This window comes from Nomascus leucogenys, chromosome 20 (genome assembly GCF_006542625.1).
Source record: "Nomascus leucogenys isolate Asia chromosome 20, Asia_NLE_v1, whole genome shotgun sequence".
Classification (NCBI taxonomy): Eukaryota; Metazoa; Chordata; class Mammalia; order Primates; family Hylobatidae; genus Nomascus; species Nomascus leucogenys.
The window spans coordinates 19,094,522-19,119,675 of NC_044400.1; the positions used below are offsets into that span (position 1 = coordinate 19,094,522).

Consider the following 25,154-nt stretch of genomic DNA (forward strand, 5'->3'; position numbering starts at 1 on the left):
CTATTGTTTATGAGCCACAATATTGTGGTATTTTGTTTCAGCAACTGAAAAGACTAAGACAGCCCCCTCTCCTGAGTAATCATTTCTCGGTAACATCTCTTAGCTGTGCTAAGACTTAGCTACAGCTTCCCTAGGAAAGCTCCCAGAACCAGAACCCCTCTGCTAAGCGTTCCCACAGCATACTATGTTGCAGGTGCCTGCTCAGCCTGTCTGATGAGCACCTTGATGCAGGGAGTGTGCTTGTTCATCATTGTACATCAACTGCGGAAGTGGGAAAGGGAGACCCTCCTCTCCCTAACACACACCACCACTGGAGAAGCTGAAGTTCTGTTTGTGGGAGAAGTTTCTGACTTTACCTGGAGCTGAGTCAATTTAGAGAGCTGAGTGAAATACACGGGTAGAAGCAGCAGCAGAAAGGCCCTGGGAGCTCGCTGTGTCCCCTAGCAGCCCCTTCCTGCCTGGCACCACAGGGATCCATCAGGAAGGTGGCCAGAGGAGCAGGGGGTAAAACTCCACAGGAAGAAGGAAATCTCCAGTTGAACTTTGTAACATTTGAACAGGGCCAGACGCCTCCTAGCCAGAACTCAGAGGAGGGCGCAAATCTGGTTTGCAGACTCCACAGGCAGGGGAAGAACCGAGCCTTTTTTCTTTCTCAGCTGGGTGGTGGGTAGCCTGGGGCAAGTTTTCAAGCCTATCTCACCTTCCACCTGAAAACAGACCCAGGGCTGTTGAAGGGGCAGGAGGCGGGGTGGGGGGGGAGCATGGTAGGAGTGAGACCGGCCCTTTAGTTTGCATGGGAGCTGGGTGAGGCCTGTGACTGCCGGCTTTCCCCACTTCCCTGACAACCTGCATGACTCAGCCTAGGCACACAACTCCAGTGACCTGGGAATCTCACCCCCATCTCCTACAGCAGCGGCAGCAAGATGCACCCAAGGAGAGTATGAGCTCAGACATGCCTAGCCCCACCCCCACTTGATGGTCCTTCCCTATCTACCCTGGTAGCAGAAGACAAAGGTCATGTAATCTTGGGAGTTCTAGGGCCCCGCCTATTGCTGGTCCCTTTCCACACTAATACAGCTGATGCTTTCTGGAAAGCGCCACCACCTAGCAGGAGGCCAACCAACACAAAAATAGAGCATTAAAGCAGCAAAGCCAAGGACCCTCATGGAGTCCACTGCAATCCCCTGTCGCCTCCACCAGAACAGATACTGGTATCCACGGCTGAGAGACCCATGGACGTTTCACATCACAGGACTCTGTTCAGACAACCCCCAGTACCCACCTGGAGTTGAGTAGACTCACTGGGTGGCTAGATCTGGAAGAGAGACAACAATCACTTTTGGCTTACAGGAAGCCACATCCATAGGAAAAGGGGGAGAGTACTACATTGGGGAATACCCATAGGACAAAAGGATCTGAACAACAACCTTCAACCCTAGACCTTCCCTCTGACAGAGCCTACCCAAATGAGAAGGAACCAGAAAACCAACCCTGGTAATATGACAAAACAAGGCTCTTTAACACTCTCCAAAAAAATCACATTAGTTCATCAGCAATGGATCCAAACCAAGAAGAAATCCTTGATTTACGTGAAAAAGAATTTAGGAGGTTAGTTATTAAGCTAATCAGGGAGGGATCAGAGAAGGCGAAGTCCACTGCAAGGAAATCCAAAAATTAATACAAGAAGTGAGAAATATTCAAGGAAATAGATAGCTTAAAAAACAACCAAAAATTCAGGAAACTTTGGACACACTTTTAGAAATACAAAATGCTCTGGAAGTCTCAGCAATAGAATTGAACAAGTAGAAGAAAGAAATTCAGAGCTCAAAGACAAGGTCTTCAAATTAACCCAATCCAACAAAGACAATGAAAAAAAGAATAAGAAAATATGAACAAAGCCTCCAAGAAGTCTAGGATTATGTTAAACAGCCAAACATAAGAATAATCAGTGTTCCTGAGGAAGAAGAGAATTCTAAAAGCTTGGAAAACATATTTGGGGGAATAATCCAGGAAAACTTTCCCGGCCTCACTAGAGACCTAAACATCCAAATACAAGAAACACAAAGAACACCTGTGAAATTCATCACAAAATGATCTTTGCCTAGGCACGTTGTCATCAGGCTATCCATACTTAAGATGAAGGAAAGAATCTTAAGAGGCACCAGGTAACCTATAAAGGAAAACCTATCAGATTAACAGCAGATTTCTCAGCAGAAACCCTACAAGCTAGAAGGGATTGGAGCCCTATCTTCAGCCTCTTCAAACAAAACAATTATCAGCCAAGAATTTTGTATACAGTGAAACTAAGCATTATATATGAAGGAAAGATACAGTCTTTTTCAGACAAACAAATGCTGAGATAATTTGCCATCACCAAGCCACCACTACAAGAGCTGCTGAAAAGAGCTCTAAATCTTGAAACAAATCCTGGAAACTCATCACAACAGAACCTCTTGAAAGCATAAATCACACAGGACCTATAAAACAAAAAAACAAGTTAAAAAGCAAAAACAACAAACCAAAAACTAAAGTACACAGGCAACAACGAGCCCAATGAATGCAATGGTACCTCACATCTCAATACTAACATTCAATGTAAATAGCCTAAATGCTCCACTTAAAAGATACAGAACCACAGAATGGATAAGAACTCATGAACCAACCATCTGCTGCCTTCACGAGCCTCACCTAACACATAAGAACTCACATAAACTTAAAGGGATGGAAAAGGGGATTTCATACAAATGGACACCAAAAGCGAGCAGGGGTAGCTATTCTTAGATCAGGCAAAACAAGCTTTAAAGCATCAGCAGTTAAAAGAGACAAAGAGAGACATTATATAATGGCAAAGGCCTTGTCCAACAGGAAAATATCACAATCCTAAACGTATATGCACATAAACCTGGAGCTCCCAACTTCATAAAACAATTACTAATAGACCTAAGAAATGAGATAGACAGCAACCCAATAATAGTGGGGGACTTCAGTACTCCACTGACAGCACTAGACAGGTCATCAAGACAGAAAGTCAACAAAGAAACAATGGATGTAAACTATACCTTGGAACAAATGGACTTAACACATTTATACAGAATATTTCATTCAACAACCACAGAATACACATTCTATTCAGTAGTGTGTGGAACGTTCTCCAAGATAGACCATATAATAGGCCATAAAACAAGTCTCAATAAATTTAAGAAAATTGAAATTATATCAAGCACTCTCTCAGACCACAGTGGAATAAAACTGGAAATGAACTCCAAAAGGAACCTTCAAAACCATGCAAATGCATGGAAATGATATAGCCTGCTCCTGAGTGACCACTGGGTCAAAAACAAAATCAAGATGGAAATAAAAAATTCTTTGAACTGAATGACAATAATGACACAATCTATCAAAACCTCTGGGATACAGCAAAGGCAGTGCTAAGAGGAAATTTCAAAGCCCTAAATGCCTACATCAAAAAGACTGAAAGAGCACAAACTGATACTCTAAGGTCACACCTCAAGGAACTAGAGAAACAACAACAAACCAAACTCAAACCCAGCAGTAGAAAGGAAATAACCAAGATCACAGCAGAGCTAAATGGAATTGAAATAAAAAAAAAAAAAAATACAAAAGATAAAAAGATAAATGAAACAAAAAACTGGTTCTTTGAAAAGATAAATAAAATTGATTGACCATTAGCAAGATTAACCAAGAAAAGAAGAGAGAAAATCCAGATAACCTCACTAAGAAATGAAACAGGAGATATTACAATTGATGCCACTGAAATACAAAAGATCAATTAAGGCTACTATAAACACTTTTATGCACATAAACCAGAAAACCTAGAAGAGATGGATAAATTATTGGAAAAATACATCCCTCTTAGCTTAAACCAGAAAGAATTAGATACCCTGAACAGACCATCAACAAGCAGTGAGATTGAAGTGGTAATTTAAAAATTACCAACAACAAAAAAAGTTCAGGACCAGATGGATTCACAGCAGAATTCTACCTGACATTCAAAGAAGAATTGTTGCTAATCCTTTTGACACTACTCCACAAGAAACAGAAAGAAGGAATCTTCCTTAATTCATTATATGAAGCCAGCATCACCCTAATACCAAAACCAGGAAAGGATACAACCAAAAAAGAAAACTACAGACCAATATCTTTGATGAACATAGATATGCTAAAATTTTTAACAAAATACTAGCTAACTGAATCCAACAAAACATCCAAAAGATGGTCCACCATGATCAAGTGGGTTTCATACCAGGAATGCAGGGATGGTTTAACCTACACAAGTCAATAAATGTGATACACCACATAAACAGAATTAAAAACAAAAATCACGTGATCATCTCAATAGATGCAGAAAAAGCATTCAACAAAATCCAGCATCTCTTTATGATTAAAACTCTAAGCAAAATCAGCATATGAGGGACATACCTTTATGTTATAAAAGCCATCTATGACCATCCCACAGCCAACATAATACTAAATGGGGAAAAGTTGAAATCATTCCCTCTAAGAACTAGCACAAGACAAGGATGCCCACTCTCACCACTCCTTCAACATAGTACTGGAACTCCTAGTCAGAGCAATCAGACAAGAGAAAGAAATAAAGGGCATCCAAATTGGTAAAAAGCAAGTCAAACTGTCACTGTTGGCTGACAATATGAGCATTTACGTTGAAAACCCTAAGGATTCCTCTGGAAAGCTCCATTCTAGAATTGATAAAAGAATTTGGCAGTTTCCGGATACAAGATTAATGTACAGAAATCAGTAGCTCTTTTATATACCAACAGCGACCAAGTGGAGAATCAAATCAAGAGCTCAACCCCTTTTACAATAGCTGCAAAAAAATTAAATACTTAGGAATTTACCTAACCAACGGCTCAAAAGGCCTCTACAAGGAAAACTACAAAACACTATTGAAAGAAATCATAGATGACACAAACAAATGGAAACACATCCCATGCTCATGGATGAGTAGAATCAATATTGTGAAAATGACCATACTACCAAAAACAATCTATAAATTTAATGCAATCCCCATAAAAATACCACCATCATTCTTCACAGAATTAGAAAAAAAAAATTCTAAAATTTATATGGAACCATAAAAGAGCCTGCATAGCCAAAGCAAGACTAAACAAAAATAACAAATCTGGAGGCATCACACTAACCAATTTCAAACTATACTGTAAGGCCATAGTCACCAAAACAGCATGGCACTGGTATAAAAATAGGCACATAGACCAAAGGAACAGAACAGAGAACCCAGAAATAAACCCAAATACTTACAGCCAACTGATCTTAGACAAAGCAAACAAAAACATAAAGTGGGGAAAATACACCCTTTTCAACAAATGGTGCTGGGATAATTGGCTAGCCACATGTAGGAGAATGAAACTAGATCCTTACCTCTCGCCTCATACAAAAATCAACTCAAGATGGATTAAGGACCTGAAACTATAAAATTTCTAGAAGATAACATTGGAAAAACCCTTCTAGACATTGGCTTAGGCAAGGATTTCATGACCAAGAACCCAAAAGCAAATGCAATAACAACAAAGATAAATAGCTGGGACCTAATTAAACTAAAAAGTTTTTGCACGGCAAAAGGAACAGTCAGCACAGCAAACAGACAGCCCACAGAGTGGGAGGAAATCTTCACAATCTATACATCTGACAGAGGACTAATATCCTGAATCTTCAATGAACTCAAATAAATCAGTAAGAAAAAAGCAAACAATCCCATCAAAAAGTGGGCTAAGTACATGCATAGACAATTCTCAAAAGAAAATATACAAATGGCCAAAAAACATATGAAAAAATGCTCAATATCACTAATGATCAGTTAATGCAAATCAAAACCACAATGCAATACCACCTTACTCCTGCAAGAATGGCCATAATGAAAAAATCCGTAGATGTCAGAGTGGATATGGTGAACAGGGAACACTTCTACACTGCTGGTGGGAATGTAAACTAGTACAACCACTATGGAAAACAGTGTGAAGATTCCTTAAAGAACTAAAAATATAACTACCATTTGATCCAGCAATGCCACTACTGGGTATCTACCCAGAGGAAAACAAATCATTATTCGAAAAAGATACTTGCACACACATTTATAGCAGCACAGTTCACAACTGCAAAATTGTGTAACCAACCCAAATGCCCATCAGTCAATGAGAGGAGAAAGAAACTGTGGTATATATACACAATGGAATACTACACAGCCATAAAAAGAAATGAATTCACAGCATTTGCAGTGACCTGGATGAGATTGGAGACTATTATTATAAGTGAAGTAACTCACGGATGGAAAACCAAATATCCTATGTTCTCACTGATATGTGGGAGCTAAGCTATGAGGACGCAAAGTCATAAGAATGATAGAATGGAGTTTGAAGACCTGGTGGGAAGAGTGGGAAGGGGGCGAGGGACAAAAGATGACAAATATGGTGCAGTGTTTACTGCTCGGGTGATGAGTGCACCAAATTCTCAGAAATCACCACTAAAGAACTTACTCTTGTAACCAAATACTGCCTGTGCCTCAATAACTTCTGGAAAAATAAAAATAAAATAAAATATTGAATTAAATTAAATTAAATTTTTAAAAAATAATGTAAACACTTAGCACAAGACCTAGCCTGCAAGTGAGCACTCTATAAATGTTCATTTTTTTTTTGGCATAGTTTTATTTTTTCAGTTAGGTCCAAATTTACATATGGAATTATGCTTCCATGGAAAGAATGTAGAGATCTAAAAAGCAAATGAAATCGACAATACTAATCAAATACCAATAGTGATAACAATGGAATAATAATAAGGAAAGTGTGATTTTAAGTAAATGAATGAATGATGTTTGAGTCTAGCAAACAAAGATATCACATTGTATTTAGAGGTAATTATTTTTTAATTCTATATGCAGTTCATTTTACTGTCTGATTAATTTTTATTGTTATTTCAATAAGTTGTCTAACAAATCATCATTAACCAGATTTAACTGGGTAGAATTAAGAGCATGAACTCTGCAGTCAGACTGTCCAGGGTTCAGATACTATTTATGTGACATTAGGCAAGATTTTTTTTAGCTCTGTATGTCAGTATTTTCACCTGCAAGACAGGTATGATAGTTCTTACTGTAGGTTGTAATGAGGATTTAAAAGGATAACATATGTGAAACACACACTTAGTGCTAAAAAGAGCTCGATAAGTGTTCACAGCTATTATTCTTGCTGTTATTATTATTATTTCCTTCCCAATTATCTGCCTCTAAAGCAGAACCTGGGAAGGAAAATCACCAAGGCAACATAATTAATTTGATGGGAGCTGCTCAAATTGTGGGCTTAACATTTAGGCAGAAATAAGCTACTTCCATAGGATTTGCCTTGTAAAAGATAGCAATGATGTTATCACATCCTTCCTTCATAGAAAAAGCAAGCAGAATGTGGTAGGAAGAGCTTGGACTCAGAAGGAAGCAGGTCTGGGACAGAATCCTGGCTCTCCTGCTTCCTGAAATATATGTAGCATTGTGACTTCAGATGCCTTCCTTCGCTTCTGTCATCTTGGGTTCTTCATCTCTAAAAACTAACATGACAACTTCTTCCACACAGTAGTATGAAGATTCATGAGATAAGATTAGGGAAAGGACTTCACGGAGTGTCTCTTCCCCCCACAGAGCAAGTGGTAATTCATTTCTTCCTAATAAGTGGTACATTGAACTCTAGTGACTATCAGTGGAGCTTCCAATAGGTCTGGTAAAAATAGGTCAAGTTTTGGGGTTTTTTTTTTTCCCCACTAACTAATCCTTTTAGTTTGGTGAAATCAGAGGGAAAAAATGTGTTCCCCCACATGTAAAAGGCAAAATCTTCAGAAAGTCAGAACTTTTCAAAAATAAAGCTTGATTAAAAATGTAAAATGCAGTGTAGATAATTTTACAAAACAGCGGGGGCAATTGGAAAGCACTTATTAAAGTACCTGTTAAAGTAATTAGTGATGAAAATGGAAATTTCAGGGCACTTCTGTGTCTCTTAGATCCCAGAATAGGCTCAGGCTGTGCTGAATCACTTCCTCCCTTAGATCATATTCACAGAAGAAGACAAAAGGGAAGCTTCAGAGAGTCAGGCTTGGCAAGCAAATGCGAGTCACTCTTCGGCTGTCCTCCTGCCCACACGTCTGACTGGCCTGCCATGGGAGCCTTAACCTTCTGTCCTTTTTCTCAACATTCTGTCACTTTGCTGTTAGGTCTGAAATATTTCCGAATTTTTGTTTGTTTGTTTGTTTGTTTGTTTTGTAAAGACTTCAAACCAAGAGATTTGGGAGCTCTGCAGGAAGAGCTAAGTTCCCTTTGCACAGAATATTCTCTTACATATATTTAACTGTGTGGTTAATACACTGGCCTCCACCATCCCTAGCTACATGGCACCCTTACTCTACTGTGATCTTGTTTGCATGCTCTGCCTTAAGAATTCTTGTATTTTTTTCTCCTTCATGTGCTTGGTCTGCTCTGTTAATGAGCTTCCTTGAGTCATAGCTCATAGTCATGATTCTGCACATAGTAGATGCTTCATAAAGCATAAAGCATAAATTAGTGTTGGAGTAATTAGAATGGAGGCTCTTTAGGGCAAAGTCTGCTGTTTTCATCCTCATCCATCTACCTACTGGTGCCTTGGGGCACTGTTAATGGAATCGCAGCAGTTAAGGACAGGTAAGAAGTCCTCTGGTCATCAGTCTAAGCTGCAGAGACCATGAATAAACTTTCTAATCACCAAACCAAATGCTGCTCCCTTAGGTAGCCACTGGATAATCAGGCCGTCATGGAAGTGGGGACCCCTGAAGAAGGTTTTGAATATAGCTGTGGAATAATTGTTTCAAAAGTATTTTATAACCTTGGGTCCTGGAGAAGCAGAAAAGAGATAGAGCCATGTCATTTGCCAAGGCACCATCCAGAGCAAAACAGTATGCATTCAGGGCAGCTAAACGTTGATGTGCAAGGCAAGTCTAAAAGTTGTCAGGGAAAATAATAATTGCAACAAGGACTGTTGCAGATGGCTCTAAAAATTAGCTGTAAAAATTTCAGACACTGAAGTGAGATCAAATTATGATGGACATATTTTTTTAAAGGGCCTCTAGGAGAACATTTGGAAGGCACACTGTCACATCAGCAGGAAGGCTGAATGCAGACATTATGTTTTATCTTTGTAGCCCAAAATGGAAATAATGGCATAATTAATTAAACATCAGCTTTTATCAAAAAAGATTTTGTCCTGGTCTCAAATTTTTGTGAATCTAAGAAATGACCATATAATACTCAGTTATATAATATGCAGTTATGTAATATTCAGTTTTATAATAAATTCTTAATGGAATAGAATGAAACTTGTGAAATGTGAACCCAGGGATCTGCCACAATCTCTCTTGATGGGATTCTGGAGGGGCTGATGAAAAATCACACTTCTGAGTGTGGCAAAAATGTAAGTCTAGTATGTGAATAAGGCAAAACTTTGGGGTTTTTATGGAAGATCATTTAGCTTCCACAGAAAAATTATTTTCATAAGGCTCCAAGCTATTTCAGAAAATTTCCTGGAACTTCCTTTTGGAGGTCTTTATGCATACCTGTGAAATTGCCTTATTACCCAACAGAAGGAACAAAGCTTATTCACCTGATTATGTCTGTTCAGGGTCATATTTTAAAATGCTTCTCTTAAACATGCCCCAAATCCTCTAGAAAGGTGAACTTACAGGAAATCAGAAGAAGTTAGAATATCAAAAGATACTCAGATTTCATAAAAACTCACTCCAGGTTTGCTTCCCTTGTGTTGGGCTTAAAGGGAATCAAACCCTGGGCCCTGGGCCCAGGGCCCGCCTGAGACAGAGTTGAGGGAGGAGAAATGGGGCTCTAGGAAGCTTTCTAGAAGCTGTGAGGTGAGAACAGCTCTCCAAAGTGGAGACAATTTGAAAACAAAAGTAAAGCTGAAAAAGCAGTAAGTTCTTTATCCGAGAAATCAGCCCAGCATCCAGTCCACTAGATTTGAGGGAGGGTGATCCCTAAACATGGCCAGGTCCAAATAAGCAGCCAGCCAAAGGGACAGAGTGTGGCAGAACCCAGAGAGACAGTGGGCTAGAGCAGGCGAGGTCTCACCGAGACGGGGAGCGGCCAGGGCAGCTGTTGGCGTCCCTTCTTTCAGATCAGGTGCTGAACAGTTAAAACTTCTCTTTTGTGCAGATATTTGGCTTTTAATAGTTGGGGGGGCTGGGTGCCATGGCTCATGCCTGTAGTCCTAGCACTTTGGGAGTCTGAGGCAGATGGATCACCTGAGGTCAGCAGTTCAAGACCAGCCTGGCCAACATGGTGAAACCCCGTCTCTACTAAATAGCCAAAGGCCCAAATGCACCTCAGTCTCCAGTCTCTGCTGCTATCATTAACTAGAGAGCTGCAGAATCAGTCACTACCACCCTAAAGGGTCCACTCCACCTTCATCCTGCCAGATAAAGGACAGCCAGTCCTTGGCACAGTCTGTTGAGGGGGACATTTCTCTGCCTTGAGTTACAAATGCAGAACTGCACAGAGAACATAAAACTGACTAACTGAAGGCAAGTGAACCCACCAAATATTACCAACCCAATATGTAGTTCAGGCACTGACTGCCCTGGCATTCCAGGTCCCCAGAGCTTAGCTTGGTATTTTACACCTGTATGAGGCGTGCGTTCTGTTATAAATTGTGATACATCTTAGCTCTAAACACAATCCCCCAACGCCTGCCCTTGCATACAGTGACAGAAAGCAAGTCTCTTTCCTGTGAAGCTAGAATCTTCAGTGGGGTTGTCACCTTGGGCTGTTGACATAGCCACTACATATACATGGGTAAATACATAGAAACATGCATATTTCTTGAGTGGCTACCCTGTAGGCTGCAGAGAGAACTGTGTCAGCCAGGTCAGTGTCAGCAATAATAACAATCTCCAAATGAATCATGGCCCAAATTCAGTATAAGTTGATATCTTCCTTGTGTCAAATCCAAAAAAGCCATTTCTTTTCCCAGAGTGGCTTTCTTCCAGTTGAGAATTTAAGAAGCCAAACTCCTTATACCTGGTTGGCTTCATCTTCAACAAGTGGCTTCCAAGGTTGCTGTGCTGAGTTGGCTGCATCAAGCCAGTGGAAGGATAAAGAGCATGGAAGACTTTCTGAGGGAGGTATTCCTGAGCCAGGCAAGAAAGGGCAGATGTCACTTTTGCTCAGGCTCCATGACCTAGAACTAAACATGTCATGTGGGCACACCTGTCTGTAAAGGAGGCCAGGAAATGCAGGCCAGCCACGCACCCAGAAAGAAGAGGGCCAAGGTTCCTGAGGTTTTATGACACCCAGCTAGTCCCTGCCACTGGGACAACGTAGAAATTAAGGGATTGGCCTGCGTTTTCATGGAGCTGATCGTCCTGTTAGGAAGATAGAACCTATACAGAGAACAACTCAGTAAGAGTGCACTTTGGATAAAGGACCGAAATGAGAGGTAGTCCAATCCCTCAAGGCAGGGAATCCACTGTGGGTTAGAGAGGATAGATGACTTTACAGGGAGGGTTTCGGTGTGGCCCTGAATACTGGACAGGATCTAGGGGCAGGAGGAGGAGAGTGTGCCATGGAAAAATGGACAAAACATCAACTCAGATGGGAGAGGGACACATTGCAGAGACAGTGAAGCCAGTCTGACAGGGAGGATTAGACTGTCACCATCAAAGGAAGCATTTGAGTAAAAAGATCCCTCACTTACCTCTGGTTTGAAAATGTGTGAAATTAGGAGTCTCTATCTCTGAAACCCAGTTGAATCTCAGTTACTGAGACAGTGTGACAGATGACACAAGGCCTATTTCAAACCTATACTGAGTAGTCCTGCCACTTTTCATGTCTAAAACAAAAGAAGTATGTCTAACTCTAGAATTCATTGGGATTTGCAGGGTTAAAGACAGGAAGTTTAAAGTATTTCAGATGAGATTTTATTCAGATGAACACTAACAGTAGATATGAACTATACATGGGTATATGATGGAGAATTTGCCCCCTAAGCTGGGGGGCTCCTCTTAAGAGGTCATGGTCTTCTTATGTCAGTTACGCTCTTTTTGACAGTGACTTAATTAAATTTCTAATGTATACATTCTACCTATTTTTCACCAAAGCACAGGTAATATAGTATCAGTATAAAAAGCGATGCTGTACACACACATGCCTGTATATTTTATATATATATGGTGAAAATATGAGCCTATTATAAGAAGTGTAGTCTCTTTGGGGTTGTGTGCTTTCACAGTTATTTAAGGGAAGTTGTGTGATATTTACCTATCATTTCCTTGCCTATAGCCTTAACAGAAAAGTAGATTTTATTATGCTTGAGATGATAGATAATCCAGTTATCCTGATTGGATCATTATACATTGTATACCTGTATTAAAACATCACATGCACCTCCATAAATATAAACAACTATTATGTACCCATAATAATTAAAAATTTAAAAAATAATAATAATTAAATGTTTAAATTTTTTTTTAAAAGTAAACAGATTTTATTTTATTCTAAGTCAATTTTTATTTGCCTTATATGTGTGAAAACTATAACAATGAATGATTCATTTGTACCTTATTATCTAAGAAATTACCTACCACCGACTGTCAGGTATAACAATAAATTGGCCTATGTGAATTTCAGCATATTATCCTATTTGTTTTCCCTTCTTAATATGATAGTGCCTCTCTATACCTGTGGTAGTAGATTAAATAGCCACTTCTGTCTTTTTTTTTTCTGAAAATATACACTTATTGATGCCTATAATTCCATCATTGGATGTTGTGACTTAGTTAGGAATTTTATTTAACTTCACCTTTTATTTTAGATTCAGGGGGTACATGTGCAAGTTTGTTCCACGGGTATGTCACGTGATACTGGGTTTTGGATGCAGGTCCCATCACCCAGGTAGTGAGCATAGTACCCACTAAGTAGTTTTTCAACCCATTTCCCCCTTTCTTTTTCCCCATCTAGTAGTCTGCAGGGTCTATTGTTCCCATGTTTATGTCCATGTGTGCTCAGTATCTAGCTTCCTCTTATAAGTGAGAACATGCAGTATTTGGTTTTCTGTTTCTGAATTAATTCAAATAGGATTATGGCCTCCTCTAGCTGGATTCGTGTTGCTGCAAAGGACATGATTTCACTCTTTTTTATGGCTGCGTTCTATGGTATATATGTACCATATTTCTTTATCCAATCCACTACTTATTTGCACCTAGGTTGATTCCATGTCTCTGCTACTGTAAATAGTGTGGCAAGGAACGTGTGTGCTTGTATCTTTTTGGTAGAATGATTGATTTTCCTTTGGGTACATACCTAGCAATGGACTGATGGGTCAAATGGTAGCTCTGGTTTAAGTTTTTCCATCTTTCTTTTGCAGATGAGGGATTTGAGACTAAGAGGTTCAGTTACATTCCTGAGATCCTGTAGAACGTGTACCTTTGACAGGGCTAGAACTCAGGTCTCCTGGTCCTTGCCCCAGGACCTCTCCTTTCTCCCACGCAGACCTTCCCTATTTCAATAAGGGAAGGGACCCATTTGGATAAAAGCCACTGAAACAGCCTTGAAGAGGGCAGGATTTTAGATGCATATATTCATGCAGTAGGTGAAAGTGTAACATCATATATCTGAGAAGTAATAATGAAGTGCGTTCATGAACTGAATAAGTCAGGTAGCTAATCCATTGAGGCCTCTTCTCTCAAATCACATGATATACCACTCAAAATCATTTCTTTTGTTGAATGTCATTTCCCATAACTTCTTGTCCTGTTTGCATATTGATAAATGTATTCTTCAGTCTCACAACATTGTAATTCTTTTGGCACTCTCTCAATCTTTAAAACTTACATAGGGGTGAGTAAAATATAAAGACATCTTTTTGTTTAAACACTACAACAAGCACTAATGGGCTGCTTACTAAGTATGATGTATTTTGTCAGGTTCCAGAGATTGCAAGATGAGATAAATTCTATCTTTGCCCCCAGGAAAGTCAGATTCTAGAGCTTGAATCTTGAATTAGGATTATAGAATTAGGATTATAAAAACTGTCCAGAAACAATGCATTGGTTCTGGTTACCTATGGAGGTCTTAGCTCTGCTGGAGAAATTTGGATTTTCAAAGCAACAGGCAATCAGTTTAGAAATTATTTTCTTTTTTGTGAAAGGACCTCCACAGACACACAATTTGAAGGTCCACTGAGAAGGAGAACTGGCCAACCCACAACAGCGAAAAAAATACCTTTACCCTTGCAGGAGGATAGAATACAGCCCTGCCACAGTGCCATCCTTCAGGAGGTGCTGCATAAATGTTTGTTGAATAATCACCTAACCAAGAACTCAGGGCTGTCACAGAAGTTCAGCCTAAAGAGTATTGAATGGGGAACAGAGAGAATGTGGCTCATTTTAGTGGAGTTTGTAGTCCCTGCTGACTTCATGGTAGATATGCTGGGACAGAGTGACCAGTGGGACAGCCCTGACCTCTAAGATGATTCTAACATTGCTCAGTGGCAAAGAAGCAAAGGCATTTCTTAGATCAGCATCAGTGTGCAGCAGGGCCTCTCCAGGGAGAAAAAGGAATAGAAAAAACTTTTCAGAAGCGAGAGAGGCATGCTTAGCTGCATTATTTACTTACTCAATTAGATTTTTTTTTAGCATCTGGAGCCACAAAAGTTGTAACCAAGACAAACCAGGCTGTAAGTGCCATTTTCAAAATGTCATCAGCCTAGCAGAAACATTAGGCATAAATCACGAGTTTTATTGTATTTGCAATTAAACAGATCAAATCTAGTGTCCACAGAAAAGCCTTAGTAATTAGTATCAAGATTAATATAGTGAAATGTCTCTGGCTTAGCAGTCCTCCCAAACAAAACTGAAATAAAGAATTCAGTATATAATTGAATAGCACGTGAATATTAATGTACAAAATCCTCAGAGTCCCCAGGTCCCCGAAGCAATTATTTTCTATTCACATTAATTGTTCCTAACAGATGACATTAATGACTTTGAGTTAAAATGTGTCCAAGGTGTCCAAGGGAAGATATTTCACAAGATCAATGCTCTTTAGAAATAAGGTCACTTTTATAATTATCTGCTCAGATTTTAACCACTGCTCAACATAGTAAGGTGAACTTGGTGATTGGTTTTCTTAATATGAATATCAAATGTTAATTTTCATACTACCCAATAAATATATCAGAGTATTCATAGTTTTCCTACCGCTTATTTTTTTTAACTACTACTTATATTTTTCTACTACATATCTTCCAAGGCAGACTGACAGACTGTAAAAGCATCACTATTGTTTACAAAATGCAATTTGCATATACACATATATATACGTGTACGGGAACACTGATAAACTAGAATAAACTTTTTAAAATTAGGACATGTATTATCTAATCTGGAAATGCCAACTCTTTTGAGATTTAACTGTCCAAGGCAGGATTTTGAAACAAATAATTAAATTATCGCTATTCAATGTTTCTGCTTGGTTTTACCTAGAAACTTCACTCACGCCTCTTGGATCTTTCATCCGGAGATTTGCTTTCAGAGGTGGAAAGAAGCCGAAGTCTTACACAGTCACGAACTGATGCTGAGCTGCACGTGAGTTTCCCAGTTGCCTTCAGAACACATGTTTCGGCTGTTATTTTCCTTCCATCAAATATGATGTCACAAGCGAACCATAAAGTGCATCCTTGAAGCATTGTCAGGCAGATAAAAATACTTTCCTTTCTTGTGTTCTCTGAAATTCAATATCATGTCCCCCAGCTGATATAGTAAGCAGAAAGTGTCATTCTCGGCAAAAATATCATAAATCTTGGCTTTGTCCCCAAGATACCTTTTTTGGATATTGGTTACATCTCAGAGTCTCTGAGAAATGGTCAAGGAGCTTTTTATTAAAACCCACGTCCCATATTATTCATCCTACTTTTATGATATATTATGTATGAACTTTTAAAAATTCATGGGCTCTGCATTTTTTTTCTCTAGCTGGGGTTAGCTTTGTGCTTATTTGGCAAAACTTTAACCAGCGTGGCTTTTTAACTCTCGTTGACATAAAGAGAGTAACTTGAAAAAACACAATTGCCAAATAAATATATAATGAAAAATGTGAGGCTTAAAACAATGACATGAACATTTGTGGATAACTGTTTTTTTATTTTACTGAATAATTCTATCAGTGTAGATAGACCATTAAATGTTAATATTCTCAAGTTAGATTTGAATTGAATTTCAGTGGAATGTTGTCACTTTAAACATTCATAAAGACCTAATGGCATCCAATCTATAATATAGCCTTAAAGTCAGGAGTTTTGTTTTTTTTTTTTTTTAAGTGTGGAGTTTTTATTTAAAAATGGGAAGAATTAAACTCTGGGCTTCATTCTCTGTCTTTTTTTTTTTTTTTTTTTTTTTGATACGGGGTCTTACCCTGTTGCCCTGGCTGGAGTTCAATGGCCGTGATCTCAGCTAACTGCAACCTCCACCTCCTGGGTTCAAACGACTCTCCTGCTTCAGCCTCCCGAGTAGCTGGGATTATAGGCGCCTGCCACCACACCCAGCTAATTTTTATATTTTTAGTAGAAATGGGGTTTCACCATGTTAGTCAGGCTGGTCTCGAACCCCTAACCTTGTGATCTGCCTGCCTCGGCCTCCCAAAGTGTTGGGATTACAGGTGTGAGCCACCGCACCCGGCCAACTTCATTCTTTATCTCTATTTTTTAACTAAAATTATAGATTTTATACTGCGTTTCTCACAGTAAGAATGTTTAAAGTGTATGAATCATTCAGGGTAGTAATCTAAAATAAACGATAAGGAAAATATACTTTGGATAGTGCGGAAGACAGGTTGTATTTTTGCCTGTTAAATCAACATAATTAAGATAATGTTGCAATAGAAGCTAATACACATTTTTGATGAAGAATTTTAAGAATAATCATTATTACCAATGACAACTCACTGGGATGCATGGGGTTCTGTGTATCTCTGGGAGCTCTGCTCATTGTCAGAGGGCTGACTTGGCATTATGGCATAATGGCTTGGACTTGGGCCGGGCATCAGAATGTTATATTGACAGGGCAACTTGGGCAAGGTATTAAAACCTCAATGCCTCAGTCTTCCCTTTTGGAAAATGAGGATAATGATATTTCTTTTCTATTTCAGAGAGTTGTGGTGAAGATTAAATGAGATAACACAGGAAATGTGTGTACACAGTGCCTGCTAACAATATTGGAACAATCATAAGATCTCTGTTCCTTTGGCCCCCTTCAGTTCTCTTAATATGTGGTACCATGCCTCACCCACAACAAACCACAGCAGAGGTAGAAATGATCACTGAGAAAGGGCTTTACTAATATGTCTCTCCAGAAGCCAGAAGCTCACATCAGTGATCTCTGGTAACAAAGTCCATCCACTTTTGGCTATTGCTTAATGTAGTTACTACTTAGGCACCAGGCATCAGGGAATGATAGGATATCAGGAAATGTAAAACAGGGTCCCGTAGGGAGACCATGAACTAACTGATGGCTTAGTTGAAGAGCCAAGACACGTGTGTGTGTGTGTGTGTGTGTGTGTGTGTGTGTGTGTATGTATATATATATATATATATATATATATATATATATATAGTTGTTGTTGTTGAGATGAAGTCTCACTCTGTTGCCCAGGCTGGAGTACCGTGGCATGATCTCGGCTCACTGCAACCTCCATCTCCCTGATTCAAGCAATTCCCCTGCCTCAGCCTCCCAGGTAGCTTGGATTACAGATGCACACCACCATGCCTGGCTATATTTTTTGTATTTTTTAGTGGAGATGGGGTTTCACCATGTTGGCCTGTCTGGTCTCAAACTCCTGACCTCAGGCAATCCACCCACCTTGGCCTCCCAAAGTGCTGGGATTACAGGTGTGAGCCACTGTGCCCGGCCTCTGTCTCTCTCTCTCTCTCTCTCTCTCTTCTCTTCTCTTTATATATATATATATATATATATATATATATATAAAATAGACATTTTTAATAATAGCAGCAACACCCACGTAAAAGTCCCTAAGCATCAGCATTTGTCAGAGGCTGTTCAGTCTTCACAATGATCCCACATAGTAGCTACTTTCATGATCTCCATTTACAAAGAAAGAAACTGAGTCACAGAGGGGTTCAGTAATTTTCCCAAGCTCACAGAGCTAGCAAGTGAAAGCCAGAATTTAAACCTCATAAATGGTCTTGGAGTTCAAGTGCTCAACCACAGAACAGTTATTTACTGGAGTAGATAATCCTATGTGATAATCACATGCTGATGAAGGAAACTGTAGGGAAAAAAGAGCTCACTTTGCAGCCAGGATGTCAGGGATTCCGCGTCCCTTATTAAATTCAAACATTGATTTTCCAAGGTGGAGGAAGGTGGGAGAATTTCCCAGTAGAAAGGAGTGGCCGCCTTCTCTTCCTTGCAAGGAATTACTCTGTAACTACTGCTACACGTACACCTACACAGACACTCTCCCTAACTTACGTGCCTGCTGGCAGGCAGGCTCAGCCATTCCCTTTGCCTGGCTCAGCACAGCCCAGGTCAGACAGTGAGGTACCACAACATGCTGCTAGGGAACCCACATAAGAGACTGACTTCTTTAATAGCTTCTCATAGAGGCTTGCTGCGCAAAGCATGGGTCACAGAATAGCAGCATTGAAGCACCTGGGAACTTGTTAAAAATACTACATACATCTCAGGTCCTACCTCAGAATTACTGAATCAGAATCTGCATTTTAACAAGATCCCTTGGTGATTCAGTTCACATTAAAGTGTGAAAAGCCTGTCTTAGAGGACACCTCTCTGCTTAACCATCCTTGCCCCTGCCTGCTCCCACATGACATTCACAGGCCTTCTCCACCTCCCTCAAGTATCTGCCATCACATCAGGGCATCTCGGCCGGGTGTGGTGGCTCACACCTGTAATCCCAGCACTTTGGGAAACTGAGGTGGATCAGCCGCCTCAACTGAGGGTTCGAGACCAGCCTGACCAACATGGAGAAACCCTGTCTCTACTAAAAATACAAAATTAGCCAGGCGTGGTGGCGCATGCCTGTAATGCCAGCTACTTTGGAGGCTGAGGCAGGAGAATCACTTGAACCTGGGAGGCAAGGCAGAGGTTGCAGTGAGCTGAAATAATGCCATTGCACTCCAGCCTGGGCAACAAGAGTGAAACTACATCTGAAAAAAAAAAAAAAAGAAAAAAAACAGAGCATCTCAAGTTCAAGGCCAAAGGAGAAGCAGCAATTCCTTCTCACTCCAGCCCATCTTCTGAGTCCTACTTCTGAGTCATCTTACCCCAACATCTATACAGGAGGTATACACATGGACATGAGTGGGCAAGGCTGCTTATTCATTAAAAGAGGACTGGGAATTGAGTTGTAAAAATAGGTATAATTTTAATAGATGTAGTAGGAAGAACAGGCGGGAAGGACAGAGAGAATTGCATGCAAGCCTCCCTCAATACCTTGGGAGAAGTAGAATGTTAACTGTAACCAATAGCCAGGCAGAGGACAAAAAGGCCATTGGAGTTTGGATCTGGACAGCCTGGTGGGACAACAGACATAGTCTCTCTCTCTCTCTCTCTCTCTCTGTGGAGTAGACACATCTGTCAGAGCAGAGGCAGTCCTAAATAACAACCACCACGCTGCGTACTTAAACAACAAAATATGAGAGGACAGAATGGAGAAAACAGAAAGCACACAGTAGAAGTAAAGCCCGATGAGATATTTCTGAAAGTTTGCTCAGTGCACATTCCAAGGGTCGACAGTGGCTGAGGCTGAAACGGCAGTTGCTGCTCTGCGACACAACCATTTGTTGTAGGCATCTGTGGAGACACAAATATGAACTCCCCTTAACTAAGTTACATCCGGCAATAAACAAGGTCATAAATCAATAGATATTGCTGAAAGTCTGATTTTAAGACAAGTTTCTCCTTTCAATGATATGTAGAGCCAAATTTCAGGGGGAAGAAATAGGATAGTAAAATTTCTTGGCATTTTTAGATCACTTAAAGAGATTGTTATGCAGCAAAAATGAAGTATTGATAGTAAGGCAGATGCCTAATACTGAAAATCTAATGTTATTAAGCATTATAGATATTGATTAGAGAGTAAATTAAACATGCCCTATATACTGATGTAGGCGTTTAATATTTCCTGCAAATACTGTAGGACCATCATTACCTTCCTTTCCCAAGCTGGCGTTTAGTCACCGTCAGTTGGAATTGCATTTGGAGAACAGTGATAAGTACTCAGGTACTGAAAGGCACCCACAAAGTGTCAATAAATTGTATAAGTAAGAGGCTTTGCCACTCTGCAAGTGACACAAAGACAGATGGCTTCCCATCAAAGAGTTTCTGAAACAAAGCTTTATATAAATAGGAGACTGGAATTAGATGGTAATAGAAAGAATCTGTTCTTAGTGGTTGGGATGTAAATTAATTTAGCCTGTCCAGTTCGTAGAGCTTCATCTGTTACACGAGGGGCCTATAATGTGGCTGTCAAGATGTGTTTGGAGGTTTACAGCTTTATTTGTCACCCTTGCCTTATGCAGAACCACTAGAATTCTAACAGCTTGAACCTTCCACTAAAAACCCAGATCTACTTGATGTGAGGGTTATTACCATGTGGATAGCCAAATGGTAACAAGGACTGGATATGAAAAGCACTATTATATTTACAGCGGAGGCTCATGATACCTGAGTTTGGTGTCTGCTGTGCATGGCTTCCTGTGAGGTAGCACAGATAGGCAATGGGCATCTTGTTGTGGACTTAGTATGATGCCATCAGAACCAGAGGAAACTGTAGCAGAAATCTCAGAGAGCAGCACCCTCTAGAAAGAGGACATTAAAGACCACGGAAGTTAGAAGTCTTCCTTGCTCAAGAGTGCATGCTTAGTGGCAGTAGGTAGGCTGGGATCCAGACCACTAGACGCACAGCCAGTTTACATCCTTTGAACCCCGTAGTCAAAGATGTGACTCTGTCTTCGTCCTTTTGTGGCATTCAAGTCATGTTTTGATACTGATTTGATATTCTCACCAGTATGGCCAGATAAAATAAGACCACCCTTGTGGTACTTTTGCCTAATAATGATGGCAGCTTGTAATAATTGAACACCTACTAGAGGCCAGATGCTGTGATGTGCTTCACAACTAGACCCTCGTTTAGTCCTTGCAATAACCCTATAAGATAAGCAATAGTATCATGACTTTCTTTTAAGAAAGAGAGTAAATAGTTTCCCCATAGCCACACAGTAAGAGGCAGAGCCAGGATCTGAGTCTATAATTTGACTCCAAAGTCTGCCCCTAACTATCATACCATACTGTACAGACAATCTGCAGCTTAGGGTAGTTCGACAGGATTTTTTAACTTTGTGATGGAGCCAAAATACACATTCAGTAGACACTGTACTGTGAGCACCCATACAACCATTCTGATGTTCATTTTCAGCACAGTATTCAATAAATTATATGAGATATTCAACAGTTTATTATAAAATAGGCTTTGTGTTAGATGACTTTGCCCAACGGTAGGCTAATGTAAGTGTAGGCTGGGCTGAGCTGTGATGTTCTGTGGGTTAGGTGTATTGAGTACATTTTCAGCTGATTTTCCACTTACCATGGGTTTATCGGGATGTACTCCTGCCATAAGTTGAGGAGCATCTGTATTCCCATCTACCTCACCATAAGGTTGTGTTGACATTTACTCTCCTCTGAGCAAAGCCCTTGCTCAGAGCTGTCCCGCTTTTTCAGGAACACCAACTAAATACAAAATCGGCCTTGAAATGCCCTGGCTTGGGGGCTGTCATCCCTGGTCATCTCTGTCCTCGAAACAGCTACAGCAGCAGCAGTGAACTCTCTCTTTCAAGCACCTGTAGCGAGTACTCCAGTGGCTCCTCCTACACGTGGCACGATGGGAAGAACCTCAGGAAAAGGGTAAGGCACTGTGGCATCAGACTGAACCAGAAAAGAATCCTCTTCTAGTAGGATTTGGTCATGAAGGTGAAGGGCAGGTGGGAAGGGTAAGAAGGAAGCCACCATTTGCTGAGCACCTGCTCATGTATTATATTGACCTCCTTTCATCAATGCCATAGCCTCATAAAACACTATTTGACTATAAATTGGAGGGCAACATGGTGAGATGACAGAGACCACAACTTCAGTGTAGATAAGCATATTTCTACTTATATACATGCCAAGAGTTCCTTTACCAGGATTTTTAATAATTACTACTACTAGAATGACTCCCATCTGCACAGTGGACTTGCAGAGCTGGAGGTTCCTTCGTACTTTGAGTAGACATCTTTGTACACTGATGTAAGGGAAATATTTGAAATAGCTGTTTTATCCATTCGCTAATGTTGGAGAAAAGGAAAGAGCACACGAGAATAGAAACCCCAGATCAGAGTATTTGGAGGTCATTTTTCTACCATTCGTATAAATTTAGTTCACGGTTTTAGCAGTGTAGAAACCAAGAAAAATCCAGAACTCCCAGGAGAGATTGATGAGGGAGTAGCTTTGTCATCCTCTGAACAAGAACTCAGAAGATTTCAAGTTTGCATTTAGGGCTTATTCCCTTGGACTCAGACTTCCAATGCAAAGTATAGAGCCTACTGCATTATCAAAATTGCTCCCTCTAAGGAGTTGTTAGGCACTCTGAATAATGATTGCTCCGAGCCTGGTTGGGAACAGACTGGAAAGATGGTCAGGGATGTTTCCTCGCTTTGTGAATTTCGCTGGCTCCCAGAGACCCTCGCTCTGCTCTTTTCACTTTCACACCTCTTTGTCTCTCTCCCTCTCAAAGGCTTTTCACTTTCTTTTAGTTTTTGGCTGGAATTCTTCCAATTACAGTAGCTTTTGATGTTCTAAGGCAATCTCTCCCCTGAATGAGGAGAAAGAAAGTTCTTAAGGCACTTCATGGACACTCAGATGGCTCTTCTCTGGATCCTTAATAGGGCTCTGTCATGGTCATGGAGTACCGCTACACCTGTCATATCTCACAGTGAACGGTCTTGTTTCTCAGGGACCTAACAAGCCAGACCCAGATTCGTGAAGACATTTGAAATGTGTATTACTTAAGAAACTTCCTGCAGTTTCTTACTTTGTGCTGAGTACTCATATAGTGTTAACTTACATAATAAACTTGTATCATGTGACTTTGAATTTGAATATTAATGATATAACAATTTGGATATTAATGATTGATTATGCTTTTTGAGCTCACAAGTATGTTTTTTTAAATAATTGTGTAGAAACAGAAAGGAAGTCTGTATGAAATGCACTAACCTGCCCTACACAGGAATTTGGCTCTAATTGATGAGAAATTACCATATGCAGCACAGCCTTTTAGGGACTTCAGAAGCATTAGATCATGTAATGCTCCCAGTCGCCTATTAAGTAGGGTCTCCTATTCTCCTCATTTCACAGAAGAGGACACTGAGGTGCTAAGAAGTTAAGTAACTGGCCCAAGATGCCACAGGCAGTACATGGCAGAGCCAGGCTCCAGAAGGCTCCAGAACCCACATTCTTAATTGTTCTTTTACACTGGCCTTGTTGAATCAGCCTGAAACGTGGTGAGGTTGCTTCAATTATTGAGATCAGTTTGCTCCCATTGAGACCAAGACACCCTTTAGAAAAAAAAAAAAAAAAAAATATATATATATATATATATATATATATATATGTATGTATGTATAAGATTCTTGTCCAGTCAAGAAATGGAAGAGGACTGTGGACATTAAACACAGGCCTGCACCTCAGCAACAGCATCTTTTAGTCAACCACACTGCTTCCCAAAAGCAACTCTCTTCCAACTTTCGCAGCAAAGGATGGATCTGCCTGTGGGAAATGCCAGCTCCTCCCCACCATCACTCCCACAGGGCATTCACGTGTCTCCTACCCCCAAGCTTCAAGATTGGTCTAGACTTTTCTCCAGTTGTTAAATAATATAACCTCCTATAGAGGACTGAAGCAGGAATGTGGCTAATCTCACCGGGCAGAGAGCCTGGGCCCTGGGAGGTTTGCAGCCGCTGGCTCTGGGGCAAGTTGCATTGCAGCACCAGGCAGGCTCCAGAATGGCAGAAAGGAGGCAAGGCAGAGGCTGAGCATGTCTTCTTGGGGGTCAAACAGATCCACATTTTTCAAGCTCCTGTGGGGTACTTTGGCCTGGTTTCTCTTATTTATTGGCAACATGACTATCAGGATCATGGAAATTCTTAGAAACTTACACTGTGGCAGCTCCTTTCTGGTGGAGCTATAATACCCAGATTCACTAATGGGATTTCTTCTGATTTCTAAAGGAGTTTGTAATGGTACAGGGAAGAGGAAGTGGGGCAGCATCACCAAATAGCATCTACTGCCAGCAACTTCTGACGGTGGAGAATTTCCTAAAGAAAATTTATAATTTGATTTAAAAACAAATAAATGTATGCATTGTTGATAGCAAGAGTAATTTTCATGAAAATGCCTTAGATGTGAGCAAATGTTTACAGTGTACTAAGAAGCCCAGATTCAAATGGAAGTTTCTGACATTTTTTTCAACCACTGCACATAAGCGTGTGGGGCAGGGAGGAGACTGATGTAGCCAAAACTGGTATAGAGTGCATTTCTGAAACCCAGAGCCTTCTCTTGAAGCTCTTTACCATTAATCATATAGCCTTTTTTTTTTTTTTTTGAAATGGAGTCTCGCTCTGTCACCTGGGAAGGAGTGTAATGGTGCAATCTCAGCTCACTGCAACCTCCGCCTCCCAGGTTCAAGCGATTCTCCTGCCTCAGTCTCCTGAGTAGCTGGGATTACAGGCACTCACCAACACGCACAGCTAATTCTTGTATTTTTAGTAGAGATGGGGTTTCACCATATGGGTCAGGCTGGTCTCGAACTCCTGACCTCGTGATCCACCTGCCTTGGTCTCCCAAAGTCCTGGGATTACAGGTGTGAGCCACTGTGCCCGGCCCATATAGCCTTGTTAAGAAATCATTAGGTCAGCCCCCTAAAGTCTGCAAGTACCATTTAAGAAATAGTGTGGGGTAACCTGTGATCTCTATTATGACACTGACTAAAGTAAAGGGGAGAAGAGGCGCTA

The 25,154-nt window shown here is 40.4% G+C and overlaps 1 protein-coding gene across 1 annotated transcript in view; it reads left to right on the forward strand.

Moving 5' to 3' along the window:
• NCKAP5 (NCK associated protein 5) overlaps positions 1 to 25,154 on the forward strand; it is a 990,316-nt gene that overhangs the window by 850,448 nt on the left and 114,714 nt on the right. The window contains exons 11-12 of the mRNA XM_003267587.3: positions 15,559 to 15,660; positions 21,826 to 22,008. Coding sequence (XP_003267635.2) covers positions 15,559 to 15,660; positions 21,826 to 22,008 — 285 coding nt within the window. The remainder of the gene's footprint in view (positions 1 to 15,558; positions 15,661 to 21,825; positions 22,009 to 25,154) is intronic.